Here is a 15,816-nt window from a genome sequence, read left to right as displayed (position 1 = left end):
ACTAATCTTGCTAGCTAACACAGCACTTTCATGACATTGCCACAGAACAGTCATGAAGTACTTTGCAGAGTTCACAGGATCTTGCAATTTTAAAAATTTTTTTTCTTTGAAGGGGGTATGATGGAGGAGGATAATGAAGCAGTTTTGAACATGTATAAAAGAACATTCTTCAAAGCTAGAAAAGCAGCACGGGAAGAAAAAATATTTTCAGATAATTAGGTAATGGAAGCTAGCTAGCATTTATAGGCTAACTGAGAATCATCCCCTTAAAGTTAGTGCAATGGACTGAGCCGGTGGAAAATTTCTTACTTCAATTAAGCTTAATTCAAGTTTTGGGAAAGGCCCAAAATGAACATAAGTGAAATTAGGAAATGAGAATCTTCTATTCCATTTTCCTGCCTTATCAGGAATTGCCTTATATTGTTAATTTAATCTCTGCTGAGCTGTTTTGGGAAGCATGTGTATGTATGTGTACTCATTTTCCTCACACTGAGTATTTATGACAATTTAAGAAAGCAAGCATTCTTGGCATTTCCCCAAAGAACATTAGTGTTGAGATACAGCTGTATTTCTATTTCTGTCTCAAATGGAAAATGCGACACTTGGCGATACAGATGCTAGAGGCTTTCTACGCCATTTTTGTGTCAAGCAATGACACCTTCTACAGTTCAGACTTAAAAAAAAATTAATAAAACGCCCAGTTAAAATTTGTGTGGAATATATTTATCCAGGAATATTCAACATATTTTCAGTGTTGTGGTTCATGCAAACAAAAAACCCACTACTGAAGATCTGACATTGTGAATACTGCTTAAAGGTGAAAAATATTTCAATTTTTGCTATTGTGTAAAAAAAAGCAACCAGAACCCCTGGTTCTAAAAGATTTTGTTAGTCTACTATTCAGCCATGGAGTCTAGCAGTCTTATAGCCAAAGACTTGCTAACATTGATGCAACTTAAAATGCAGCAATTAATTTTATAACTACCATACATTGCCTTAGCCTTTTGGTGGAGGCAACTGAAAATGAGGAAAAAAAAATGTAAAAATGTAAAAAGGACTTTTGTAGATGTATATGTAAACTGTTTATCTGCCTGTTGCTTGAAGGAACAGCAGACTTGTTCTACTTGTTAAAATCAGAATTTCTGAATTTTAAAAAAAATAAATTAAAGCTAAGTGACTAGTGAAATAGTCTCTTCCTTAAGAAATTCATTGCTGAAAGAAGGCTGTTTCCAGTTCATGAGATGTCACAGTCCAGTTACTGTTAAGAATTTGACTTCTCAAAATTATGCCTTTTATTTTGTTTTACAGTTTAAAACCTAACTGAATATGTTACAGCATATGGGTTTCAGGCATAGTCATTGTAGCAATGAAGGCTGTGGACTTGTGGGATCCCCCTTGGGATATTCCTTTTTTATTTTCTTCAGACTTGCTTATTTTGTTTTTACAACCAATTTCACGAGGGTGACATTTTCTAGAACAGTCAATTGCTGAGGCATTCACCTGGAACAAGGGACATGAGATGGTATCTGTTTTGAATCAGTCATATGAATGATGTGAGGCAAGTTTTCCAACCTCCCAGACAACTTCCAAAACTGTAAGGCACCAGCCCCACTATACTGATCTTTAACTCTTTCAATTTTCTTTGAGCTTTTGATTTTTAAAATGAAGAAAAGACCAGAAAAACTTATGCTCCTGCAGAAAAAGGGAGTTGAAACAGAAGAGAAGGGATGGAAAACTCTGGGGAGAGCCCATGCAAGATCTGATTTGTTGCTCGTATTGTTGCCAGGAGGCAATGGCTGCTGCTGGGAGCCACACCTCCTTTTTTTTTTTCCCCCTCTAGCAGTTAAGTGCTTTCTGGTAACTCAAAGACAGTAGCAGACTTTACTTTCTAGGGATTTACCACAAGCAGTGTAGGCAACAGCCTATTTTGCTTATGCCTTTAAGCTAGACCTGAACCTCTGAGAATAAATGTACATAAGAAGTGGTATAATGTTTAAAATGCAATCCTTGCTATACTATTGTAATAAATATGGTTGTCCTCGTTGACTTGACCTCTCAAATGAGTGAGATATGCATGGACCAAAAGAAGGATTTAGTTGACTGAACAGTTTCTTATCGATATTCTTGTATTTATGGAGGCTTTCTTTGATAACTTCAAGCTTTATAGCTACTGCATGGTTTCCCTACAAAAATATGTATAAATACATATATACATACATATATGCAAATATATGTATGTATACATGTATATATTTGCATTTCTTCTACAGTAATCAGCAGTCTCATCTGTTGCTGTATGGTCAGAAAAGATGTATTTGGATCTGCTTTCACAGTCAGAACCTATTTAGTGAATTTGTAATTGCATAGTAAGATCTTGTGCTTCTTTGGACAGTGTTTATTACTCACACAGAGCGAAGAGCTGACTCTTGCTAGTACCCTGGAGGCTGAAGATACCAGCTTCAGGATTTCCTGTGGCATCAGTTAGTGCAGTGACTGAGAAACGAGGTTTTGATTTCAGAAAGCTAAACTCAGGTCTGCAGTAAAATGTGGCGTAACATTTTGTGATATCTACTCGCTGTGCCCCTGAAAAATTAACTTTCATTTCTAGCTTCTAAAATTCTAACGATCTATATTATTTATAACTGCCAGGGGTCATGGTACTTAGTTAAATTTTAAACTTAACTAAAAATGTTAGCATTGCACGTATTTTAACTAACAGAAATCATATATTTCATATTTTCATTTCTACATTGATAAGCAATTTATTGCCTAACTTTTCTGAAGTTGCACATGAATGTAGATAAATGATAGTCTTTCACCTGTGATGATAAAATGCTAGTTTGTTCACAGCCAATAAATGAGCAAACTTATTAATGCTTGTATAGATGTGTAAATATTGTTATAAAAATATCATAAACGTTGTCAAACTGTATTCTCTCACTCCCTCATCATTAACAAAGTCATAATCATGAATGCAGTAGGTTTGCACTTAGTTCTCAAATGTCTTGAAACATAAAGCTGTAAAATGGATTCTGTATGAAGTCATCATTAAGTAATTCTTCCCATACTGTACTCTTTTACACCCCCACTATTTCTTATTTCTAACCTGTTCTCTTCTAAGATGAAGATATCTTAAGATACTGCTTTCAAAAAATGTCTTGGGTTCTCAGTAACCTGACTGTCAATGAAAGTGCAAAAGATTCATGGTCTCCTTTGAAATCAAAGCTTGTACTATGTGGTTCCTTTTGAGAATTTTTTCAGTTGCTGTACAGGGCTGTGATTAACAGAGGTCAATATCAAAACCACACTGGTTTCATCTGGGTCTTTATTTTTAATATTAAAGAACCATTGATCGGAGGTTTTTTTCTCCCCCCATTAGACAAGAATATTTTTGCATAAAATACTATAATGCATATAGATAGCATAGATAGACCCTACTGTCTAGCTTGAATAGACAGAAGATTTGGCTTCCCTTTCCCATTTTAACACATTAAAATGTGAGATGTTAGTCCTATCAACCGTTTCAGAGGAAAACTGATAATCATCATGACTAGATGACACCTTCTTAGTTGTAGGGGGAATTAACAGAATGTTTAGTCCCTGCTTTCACCAGCTGCTCATACCACTTAATTCTCAGAGCACACAAATAGGGATACAAAATTCACATCTTGGAGGTGAAGGCTGAGCCACAACTTGTGATCCACCTCTGTCCCATCCTAATAGCATTCACTTCTGATTTAGTGCAGTGAATATGTTAGTTTGACCTCGCTCGTGAGATTTCAGTTCATCTAAAAGGAAGTTACAGGAGTCTCTGCTGGTTCCTCTGGTGCACCCTTTCGCAGTTCTTAAGAAGTTGACAAGATTTCTTTCTAATTAATTGTTCATTGCATTGTGAATGTTGTGCTAAACCTGTGGAATTAATAGATGGAAGCAAAACTAATGAAGAAAGGCATTATTTTCTTTTTCCTGTTGAGGAGGGGCAGTGGAAATAGATTATATGATAAAAAGAAAGAACTAGATGTTCTTTTTTTCATACAAAAAATAGTTTTCATAGAAAAAATACACACTTTTTTCACAGAATAAATTGATCAAAGTTGTTTTATTCAAGAGATCTGTTAGAAATTTTCAATAGGGACCCAATCAATTTTCAATGTATAGAGAAAATTGGAACTTCAGCTTCAAGGTTAAATGTAGTGTGTGCATGTGTTTGTTTTATGGTGATTTTAGTTTACTTTTTTTCAGAAACAATAGATCATTTTTGGTGCATTAAATTGCTCACAAACACTGTATTCAGCTTTTCCACAATGTCAGTATTATGATTAGTTACTTCAAGATTGTTTCAGCACCAACATAAAATCAGTGTTTCTTTCTTCTTTTGGGGACTTTAGGAAGCAGACGCGGACAGAAGATGAAAGCTCCTATTCCCAACTTGATTCTCTTGTATGCTACTCTAACTCAGAGCTTGAAGGTTGTGACCAAAAGGGGATCAGGTAAGTAAATCTTAATCTCTGTGCTTACAATGTGGTTTGGAAAGAAGTGCTTAATATTTGCAAATACATACTAAGATGTTGTTGTGGTGGTTTGGAACATAGTTAAGCGGATTTCAAATTCTGCAGCAAAAAAGTTACTATCTTCTATATATTTTTAGACTATTTTGTGTCATGTGAACTTGATGAAAAAACCAAAAATGTTAAAATCAGATCTGTAATGAGAAATCAATGTAACAATTCATCTGCTGAAGGAAAGTTATTCCCAGAATTATTTAACTTACTTAAAAGGCTTTGTTGCAGTCAGTGTTGTTAATGTGAGCTACTAGATTTATCTGTTTAACTATACTTTATGGTGAAGAATCACTTGGAAATGAACATCATGTAGTTTTGGTTTAGACTACTGATTTTTGTAGTGCAACAAATTGATCAAGGCCATTGCATTTAATAACCATGCAAAGTGAAGAGCAAACTGTGCTTTTGAAAGGGCTACCTGATACATGGTTGAAGAGTTTAATTCAGCAACGAAAATACAGGCAGTTTTTCTGAAACCAAGCAGAGGGTGACAAGTTTACCAAACATCTTTCATACCATTCCTGTAGATGAATTAACTTCATATGTAAATAAAGGGATCACCAATACTGAGACACTTCTGTGGTTTTGGGTTCATTTTTTGTCTGTCACCCTGAAATTCTAATTTTCCCCTCTTTCACTTTTCATTGGATAATGAAAAAAATTGTAGTATACTACTTCTGCAAACTGTCTTGATCTATGGCACTAAAGAACACTAAATCCTTAATGGAAATCTTAATCCCATGTTGATGGAATTAGTTAATTAGGTTTGTTGTTACTAGTCATTTTCCTTTTGGCACTAGAGTGTTTTAGGTAGCTTTTGTTGTCCTGTTCCAGAAGTCTGGCTCTGATTTCTTTTTGTATTTTTTAAGATCTGTTTCCAACTGGAGTTGGTTGGCATTTGTTGTAAACTGCTCTTTAGGGAGGACATAGGTCTTTATACATTTTGGGCAACAGTTTAAATCGTATCTTGTATTTTCAATGGATTATATTTGTAACAACATTATGAAACTGATTATGTCTCCAATATTTTAGTGTCTGGCAGTGTAGATAGAGGGAAGGCAAATAAAAAGTGCCACTATGCAGTAAGGTATTCCTCACCTGAGACTTGAGATTAAAATATGTTTGGGGTTATTTAAACTCAAGAAAACTGGAATATACAGACTGTGTGCAGAACAAAGGAGTTGGTGATGGGTTGATGTGTTTATAATATGGTGTTGAAGCCTAGATAGATATCATAGATATCCTTTGAATGTTTCTGGGTGAGGTTGTTCTGTTTAAGATTTAGTACTTGTAAGCTTTAAGTCGAGGCCCCTTGATCCAAATTTGGTATCAACATTATTGATCATCTTAAAGTAACTTTTACAGTGACAATTTTTAAGGAACTAATAAAGTAGCCAGTCATCAGATACCTGTTACTTGAATGTGACAATAATAAGAGCTTGGGATGTCTTTGTATTGTATTTCATCAGTTTTGCCTGTATCGTCGTCTTCTGATTAACCAATGTAAGGAAAAGTGGTAAACATACATTTTCATTTCTCTTTGAGAAAGTATTACAATTGCTGTCCAGCAAAAGACAGAGCATACAATACTTCTTAAGATGGACAGAATACGTTCTCATCCCGATGCTGTAAAAAAATGAAAAACTATAGTGGAAATCTTTGGATCATACCTACTGTAACATGGGATTCTGGATGTATTCACATGAGATCTGCTTATCCTGTATATAGTTTCAATTCACAGTATCACCAAGAGGGCTGTTTGTCTTACTGTAAGTGCAAGGGAAAAATCTCTGATTTACTGAAATCTCATATCCTGCTGCCTTTAGTCATGTTGTTTAGTGACTTTAGACTTGGAGAACTTCCACAGAAGTAGGTAGAATGTAATAACATGTGTGATGCTGCTTGGTTTCTTTTTGTTGTTTTTTGTTTCTTTGGTTTGTTTTTTTTTTTTTTTTTTTTTCCTCCCTTGGGTGTTTGGAAGGCCTATTTTACAATCCTGAATTGTTTCTACAAAGAAAACCTTACTTACTTTAACAGAAGTTTTACCAAAATAAGATTCACTTATCTGTACTGTGAAAATAGAAATGGTTTCTAAAACTAATGCAACTTATAATTGGAAGTAGGAGAAAAAAATCAACTTGGAAGGTAGAACTTTAGTTTTATGTGAACATGTTAACCAGAGGCAGAGGATGACGACGACACAGTTTATGTCTCTTTATTCAGTTGTACTTGTGAGTTCACTTTGTCCTTAAAATATCAGCATTAATGAAAAATGAATAGCAAAATAAAGATGTTGACATATTTTATACTTATGAGATGTTATATGGAGTAGTAGTATCCACCTTTTAGAAATGTGTTGCTTTTATGTACTTCCTTCTCTGTCATGAATTAATGTATTAAAAGTAAAGCAGTTGTTGCATTAATATGCTAAATAGTTGTCCTAATTGTGACATTCCTTCTACTTCACTTTTGTTGAGCTTATTTCTAAGTAACAAACTTGAAAACACAAATCTCATGTTCTTTATATATTTAACATCAGTATTTTTGTTAAAAAGAGATCTATCCTTGGAAATATGTCTTTTCTGTACTGTCAGTTGGATTTTTCTTTTCCTGCTGCAGTACTTCAGTTCTCTTCTAAGTTTTTTTATCAGCTGTGCTAAAAAGATAGTGATTATTAAAAGTATGAATTTCTCCATCTGGTAGAAATACATTTCCAACTACTTCTCTGATCTGTCAAGAACATGAAAACCTCCCTTCAGAAAGTGAGTGAGGATTTGGAGTATGCCAAAAATGTGGAATATTTTGTAGGCCCTAATTCTGGTTTTATTTCTAAAAGTGGATAACAATTCCTACTGTCTACTGGCTTTCAGGACTGAAGTTGTATCAGATAGAGCTATATGTGTAAACAACTAGGATCACTATATTATTTTTGTCTTTGTGTTGATTGAAAAGCAGGTTAAAAAAACATTGCAGGAGAAATCTTAGGTTATGCTGCGTTGCATTAAATCTCTGATCATGAGAGCTGTTATTATTTAAAGGCAGTCCTTGAATCTTTCTACCCCTGTGTGCTATTCATCAGTTAAATATAATAATACAGGGTATAAAGGAAAGATTATTAATCAAATATTTATTACGCTAGCAGGAAAATGTGCTTTAAATTAACTTGCTTACAGCCGTGTGATGTACCTGTGTAACACTGTCGTGTATGTGTGATTCTGTTTCTACCTGACAGAAGATACATATTTTTTTTTCCAGTTAATATTTTGAATCATTTCTGTACTACAATGAACAGTTTCAAATTCCTCTTCCACACAGAATGGATTTATTTTACATTTAGAGCATGTAGTAACTGCGTTTGTTACATAAAAATGGCTGAATGAGCAGTTCCGGGAACAATTCCATTAATAAATATAAAAGATGCAAGAAACTTCTTCTTATATCCACATATGCAAAAGCTAAATTAAAGCACACCTAAACTTTTCCTGTCAATTATAGCTGGATGCACAACACCTACAAGTTGTAATGCCTTCTCAAGCAAGAAAGAAAAGATCCTTTGCCTTAAGCTTTGCTGTTCCAACCACAGACTTCAGAGTAGATACAATGGTTGTTAACTGTGTACTTACGTATTCAGTGAAGTCCCCATGAACTTCTGGAGAGGCTTCAGAGCCTGTGACAGTAACTGCAAAGATGAATTTTCGTTTGGCACATAATGGATATCAGATGTGATCTAAACGGGAAGCTGACTCTTGCACTACTTTGCTTTTTGAAATATTTCTAACCATCTCACTTAATGAAACAATTCCTCTGTTGGATCACCATGTCCTGCTTGATGCAACAGAATAATAAATACTTAAAGCCTAAATATTTTGATTCATTCAGCACATGGTTTTACTGGAATTGGCTTAAAGCTCAAAAGTGTAGAAAATAATGCCTATTTTTTAGCATGATGCTGAACTTCATATTAAATTACAGTATGCCTAAAAAGTGCATAGATTTACTTTTTCTACAGTCCACTGAGTGTCTGTTGCTCAATGCAGTCCCTGGCAGTATTTTGAGAACTTTATGGTAATGCATTTCTAAATGTTTTCCTTTCAGTAATTTTTTCATGAAATTATCCTGTTACATAGTTTAAACTAAACTCTAGATATTTTTTTTAGCCATGTGATTTTACATCCTTGGAAACTTAGGTTTCTTAAAGTGTTCTTTTCACGTTGAGTGGTATTTGATTACTTACTTGTGGTGAACAGAGTTTTTGCTTATGAATTATTTAATATTCATCAGAGATGAAGTAGCTTAAGAAAGAGAGCCTCATGCTGATCCATACAGATTTTTTTCCCTATAACATGTATGTTAAATAAAATACTTGAACACTGCATTGCCATCTGGTGGTTTTTTCCAAGGATGCTGAATAAGGGAAAGAAAGTTGGGGCTTTTTTATTAAAAAACCAAATCTGTTAAAAGGGAAAATAGGGGGAAAAGTAGTTAAAAAGTTTTTATTACATAAAGAATTATGACTTTGTCAGTATAATTAGACAGTATTAGTTTAGTGGCATTTTGTACAGTCACATTGCCTAATAGCAATCTGGTGTTGCCCTGTGTCAAAAAAGCTGAGAATTGTTATTACTGTCTATAGTTCTCCGTTTTTCTACATATTATTATGCATTATGAGTTAATTAATTATTATGCATTATGAGTGAATTCTGTGTTCAGTTCTGCTATTGTGATTGGAAATTTTCTTTTCTAGGTCAAATTCATTCTATGATGGAATAATTTAACTGGAAGGACAATCTTTCCAATGATGGGTTATTAGGATATGTATGAGATCCTTCACGTCATTATGATGAGATTAAAGTCTATAGATATATTTTATCATGAGAAGAAGATTACTTCTCTTTTTGATGTCTAGTATTTCTGTGCCTTAGCTATTATGAATAAATATGTGTGGTTCTGGCTGTTGTACTTGTATGGAAGATCAACATTATGAAAAAGGAAGTAAAGAGCTCTGATATTGGCATTTCTGAATTTTAGTTTGTTTTGTAAGAGCAAAATATGAATTGTAACTACATAAAAGTAATACAAGATACCTTTTTTTTTGTCCTAAAACTAGTGGAATACTGAGGAACAGACTGGAAATACATACTAAAAATATCAAGTAGTTATTCTGTTTGACAAATGCCGTACTCTTTAAGAATGATAAGCAGACATTTTTCTAAATTATGGCCCTCTATGAATTTTTACAAATGATTTCTCATGTAAGAATATTTTAGTGAACAATAGCAGATGTATAAAGGATATCTCTGCGCAAACAAGATAGTTTTTCTTTTTCAAAAAGTTTTTTTTAACTGAAAAAGGAACATGTGAGCTGTGCAATGTAGGCCTTAACATCAACAAAGGCAAGTTTTTACACGTTATGACAAATGTCATAATGAGAATTCAACAATTTATATAAAAAATAAAATAATAAAAAATTATTCGTGGAATGAAAATTCTTCACCTGTGCTATATGTAAGGAATATATCTACAGTAGTCAAGACAGTTTGAAAACTCTCTTCAGGTAGGAAGAATTTTTGAATTTAGTTTACTTGTTTGTACCTAATAATTGAATTATCACTATTTTACAGAAAATAATTTGATATATATATTTAGAATCCAGTTTATGTGGCAAAAACAGTTTGAGTAATTGCACACAATTAAGTGCTGAGGCTTAGCAGAGTTCTGATGCCCAGTATTTGAGTCTTTGTAGTTTTTGTTTATTTATTTTTTATAACCCTTCTGGGTGTTTTTATAACCCTTCTGGGGAGATTTGGTGTCCTAAGTGAATAGTACTACATAAATCATCCTATTCTTCTTAGTTCCTTTCCTTCAGTGGTGCCATTCTCTTTTTCATTCTGCCTGTGTTTTGATTGCCTAAGTATTTTCTTTTTGGATTTTTGTCAAAAGGTAATTAGTTGATTAATGTCATATTGTATCTGATACATACTGAATAGTAGTAATCAGATGGTTCGAAAAAATAAATTAATAGACATATATCTGTTGTTCTTTTTCTTATACAATTTGTAGGCAGAACACTCGCATAGACAGTACTCCAAGTATACTGAGCTTGGAGCAAAGCATTTACAGCAATTAAAGGATATGCTTCTTGTAAGCCATAGGAGTTTGTGTCAATTGATATTAATGGCCCCTAGCTGTTGTTTTCACTCTGTTACAGAATGTTAGTTTTCCATTATTAATTGATGAGGCTTGTGGCTTGTTGGGTGGTTACACAGAACCTAAAATAATATTTAGAGTCTATCTATGTCTATCTGATGTACAAGATTAATTTACACGAGGAAGGATTTTTTAAATTGGAACAATTAAGACTACTGTTATTACTATGAAACCTTTTTCTGTTTCCCTGTTTGGTGACAAGAAGCAAAAGTTTAGTGAAAGTCAGTCCTAGGCAAAGATATATGTACCTTTCTTATTGCACTGGGGGGATGGAAATATTTTTACATCATGACCTGATTAAGAAGCGAACCTTATTTCATACGATGATTGTTTCAGAAAACTCATTTTGAATTGGCATATGAGTATGCAGCCTTGTTTGTCATTGTAGCTGTGGGACTGAATGGGGAAAACTGTGAAACATTTTTCTTTTTGAGGGAGAAGAGAGAGAAAAGATGAAACCTTTACAGTTAAAAACACAATAAACAGAAATCTATTTTTCATTCTCAGGTAACTTCCTTATGTCCTGATCTATTCATTCATTCCATATTGATTTTATTAACACTAATATTCTTCCGCTTTTTATCATAAGAATAAAAGATATTTTTTGTACCTTTTTTGTTCCAATTTAAAGATGGTTGTTCCCCCCCATTTTAATGTGTAGTAGAAATCAGTAAGTTTGCTTTTTAATGTTAAAGCCTTCTCTTCATAGTTGAAGAATGAATTAGCTGGGTCTATCCACTGTCTTGGATTTTGCCAAATTACTTTACAAGGTATACACCTTGTATAGTGTGTGCCAGTGGGGGAGGGTGTTATTTGTTTTCTTACTTGCACATTTCTTTAAAGACAGAAAATCTTCAACAACAGTACCCTTGAATATATAGTAATGGGGTCAGCTGAGATGTATGATTGCTTATGCCTGCTGGGAAGGAGGTCTAGATGATCTAGAGATATGAAGACTGTGTAAATGCTCTGCCTCCTTCAATGCTTTCACTCTCTGTCTTGAACTTTTTCTATCTGTCTGACAGAACCATGAGGCCTCCCGGATTAATATAGCCCACAGAAAAGTTTTACAGCTTGCTACTTCAACATGGCACCAGGATGTTAAAAGTGTGATTAGTGTCCTTCAGCACCTTATATAAACAGCAAAATAACCTTCTCAGACTGATTGAGGTAGTTAGGATGCCACTTCTCAAAACAAGATTTTCAGTGTGATCCCTTTGATGAATCCCAGAGACTTGATAGCAGCCCTTTTGCTCTTGAGGAATTAATTGCTTCACTTCTTCATGTTCTTGGGGCCATCACCTTAGATTTGTACAGCAAATTCCTTTGTTGTTTTTCTGGGAGAACACTGACAGAAAATTTGGAGGTTCTATTTACAGGAACCAGGAACCGTCATTTCTTCCTGGCAACTTGCTGATGGTTTCAGTTAAACTTGTAATGGTTAGACAGTCACTGGATAGGTTTACCTGGGCAATTTTCTCCTCTCTACTAGGTGATCAGTTATTGTAATCTCTTTTAACTGAAGTTTTATTTATGCACTTTTTAACTTTATTTAGCAGCTCTAATGAGTGGCAGCTGGCTTTTATTTTCAGGATGTGCACTGTTCTTTATGTGAGATTCCAGGACCACATCAGGAATGAGCCTATTTCAAAGACACTGTGTGAAACCAATGGTGCAGTATATGCTTTTGAACCTTTTTTTTTTGTTTATGCAAGCTGTATATGGGAAGCGTGTATTTTTCTTTAAAAGAATAATCCTTTATAATGCTGCATGTTTCTTTAGCTACAGAATGTTCTATGTGTGGAGTAATTTTCAATGTATAGTTTTAATTTGAAAAAACATGAAGAATAATTGTGTTGGAAAGTTCCCTACTTTTGTTAGTGAGCTTAAACAGATACTTGGCCATGGGGATGGTTCAGCTCCAATGGTCTCTATTTTTTTGAGCGAAGGATGCTATTCAATATGTCAGATGAACAGCAATGAGACGTATTGTTTGCTGTAGGGGGGTGGGGGCTATATTATAAAGAAAGAAGGAAACGGTTCTGTGCCGCTAGAGGATTTGGGCAATAAGGAACGATTGCATCGCAAGCATAAATCCTTTGTGACACATTGCTTATTTTGGAGACGCTATGAAAGCAGTAACTGTTACTTGTCCTGTGAGCACTTATGAACAGGATGGCTGGCATTTTAAAAATAGTTATATGACCTTTTGTTGTTGCTAGGATCCATACTGATACTTTTCAGAGTCCTGGGAGATGGTGAATAATACCATAGTATGTAAAAAGACTGTCTGTGCAGTAGCAAAGGGTCAATGTTTTATAATGTGCAATACATATTAAGAAATGACTAATGATAGTAAAGGAGACAAAACAAAATCTAAAGCCAAAAGGACAGTAATAGATATTCTTATATAGTTTGGTCATTGAGTTTTAGTAGCTGTTTATAATGACTTTCTGCTTCCACAGGCCCTGTTTTCCCTGGGGAATGGTTAGTGGTTGTTTCACTGATTGGCATCTCTTGGCAAATGGCCTAGAAGATATAACAGAACAACTGACCTTTGATCAGAAATAGCTGTTGCAGGAGATTTATTTATTTGAATATTATGCTGTCGATTTTATGTAGAATAATGACTGCGGAGAATAAGGAGACAGAAAAAACTCAAGGACAAGTAATGGCCATCTGATGGATTTGTATTTTTTATTTAAGTGTACTCAGTTGTGATATATTATTAAAATATAGAAATAAGAGCTGTGATAAAGCAGAAAATTGTGTTGAAGTAATCTGCCAATTCATTTGGAGTAGCCCACTTCCACAAATGACTCTTTTTCATCCTTGGCAAAAAAGGGGCAATCTTTACTCTCTTTTAAATTAATTTTAATTCAAATTAAAATAGTTCCAATTGATAATTCCAATTTTAATTACAGAGTTGTTTAGGTTGGACCTCTTAAAATCATCTAGAACAATCCCACTGGTTCAAGCAATGTCAGCTACAGCAGGTTGCTCAGCTGAATTAAGTGACTTCGGGACTGTTCTTTAAACAACTTTTTAAAAGGAATTTAGGCAAACCTTTTAGAGGCTATCTGTACATGCTGTAGTCCCTGACCCTGATTTTTCCAAATTAGAACTTCCCTAAACATTTCTCTCATCGTGGGTTGCCTCTTCTCCTGGTGGAAATTGTGGCACGTTTAGGATGGTAGCTCTGAATTGCTCTAACGTAGAGTTGCAACATACAAGGAAACACCTGGAGCTGTTGTCGTGTCAGGTTCTAAAATTTGACCTACCTGGAAGGAGCGTTAGTAAAAATTACTTGGAACCTGTTCAGGATGTTGTTTCTTTCATAGTAAGAGTATTATTTCTTGGAAACTGTAAATGTATTCAAACTCTATTGAAACATAAGCCAATAAATGAGGCATGTTTTAAGCTACATGAAAAAAAATGAGTGTGTGTAATGTGTGTTTTACCATTCCCTTGCCACCTCACTTTTAAGCATAGTTAATATCCTTGATAATACAAGAAACATAGTATTTTCTTATTGGTAAAGTAATTGGCTAATACTAGGCATGCTACTTTCATGCACTTTTTATAATTCACTATGATCTTTTTTTTAGATTAGGTTTGTCATAGTAGGTAGAACAAAGACAGACTTGGTATATTAAAAATTAAAGAGCAAGCCATAAAGTCAACAACTTTCAGGAGAACCAGCAGCATACATGGGTTGTCCAGATAAGAAGAGCGCAGCCTGAAGTAAAGCTGTTGTTAATGCTTTATTCTTTTGAAAATACCAGGTTAGCTTGTCGGAAACTCTGAATTTTCTGCTGAATGTCATGGGCCGTATAACCCAGAGTAAATCTTGAAGGCAAACCAGAGAGGTGGGAAAGAACAATAAAAAATATCTATATATATGTATGCATAGATATCTGTGCTATGAGGGGAGACTCAATTCCTTCCTAGGGATCATGGAGCCTATAGAGATGCTGTTATGCTGTTGCATAGGTGATTGCCTGGGTGCGGCACAGCAAAGGAGGGAAAACATGGAGCAATACTGTCAAAACTCTGAGTCCTTTCTAATCAAACAGGCTGAACCAAGTATGACAAGGAGTCAGCCTGCCTTTTTTAGGAGTAACTAATGCATACCCGTCATTTCACAAGGGGCCTCCTGGAGACCAGCAAATGCCCTGCTTTCATTCTGTTGACCGTGACAGGCCACTTTAAGCACTCTGCAAAAAAAAAAATCACTTTTTCGTATCACAGGTTTATTTTTGCCATTGGCATTGTTTTAAATATAATTTATATTTTTCTAATTCGAGAAACAAAATCAAATTTTAAGCTTTGTATTTTTCTAGTAAATTGAGTAAGGCTCAGTTACAGAACATTCTAGCTGGGTAATAAACATTTTTTGAAACAATTATTCAGAGGAATTGCAAGCTAGTATAAGTTTGCAAATATGCATGCATTCATTTTATAGTGTACTACTCGCTGTGAAGTTTTAGCAGAATGGGACTATTAATGGGTGAAGTAGGAAGCTTAAAACAGACAAAGTCTGGGAATAAATCATGGCAAACGATGTGTGTCAGAAAATGCAGTTTTATTGGGAAAAGTAGCTGTCATGTCATGGAGAGCAGGAACAAATCGCTTCTGGTTATTAGGAATGATAGAATAGGATGGATTATATTTTTAAATTGTAATAATTTTTCTATGTAGATTTGAAATGTATTCTATAAAAAACACTTGAAAATAATTCATATATAAGATTTGAGATAAGGAACACACCTATTATTTCTTTTTCTCAAATTTTCAAAGAAAACAAATCCATGACAAACATAGTTCAGTCTATTAATAAATGTTGTGGATTCCCTTGAAACATCTGCCAGCTGTTACTGTTATCTGAACTTTTTTTTTTTACAATTCCTAGTTAAATTGTCACAGGCTTGTGCAATGGCATAAAAATTATGAGGTGATTTAACAAAATATAGTTTGGACAGGGTGTCATTTAACAACCTAAAAATTTATCCATGTAAGAGTTTAATACAATAGTACATCAAAATGT

The 15,816-nt window shown here is 34.3% G+C and overlaps 1 protein-coding gene across 1 annotated transcript in view; it reads left to right on the top strand.

Moving 5' to 3' along the window:
• The window catches only part of IL1RAPL1 (interleukin 1 receptor accessory protein like 1), a 792,200-nt gene that overhangs the window by 88,223 nt on the left and 688,161 nt on the right, over positions 1 to 15,816 (top strand). Inside the window, exon 2 of the mRNA XM_074816883.1 lies at positions 4,389 to 4,490. Coding sequence (XP_074672984.1) covers positions 4,409 to 4,490 — 82 coding nt within the window. The 5' untranslated portion in view covers positions 4,389 to 4,408. The remainder of the gene's footprint in view (positions 1 to 4,388; positions 4,491 to 15,816) is intronic.

The sequence above is a fragment of the Strix aluco genome, chromosome 2, assembly GCF_031877795.1.
Source record: "Strix aluco isolate bStrAlu1 chromosome 2, bStrAlu1.hap1, whole genome shotgun sequence".
Lineage (NCBI taxonomy): Eukaryota > Metazoa > Chordata > Aves > Strigiformes > Strigidae > Strix > Strix aluco.
The sequence above is the reverse complement of the archived record's forward strand: the minus strand, read 5'-3'. Positions and strand labels throughout refer to the sequence as shown.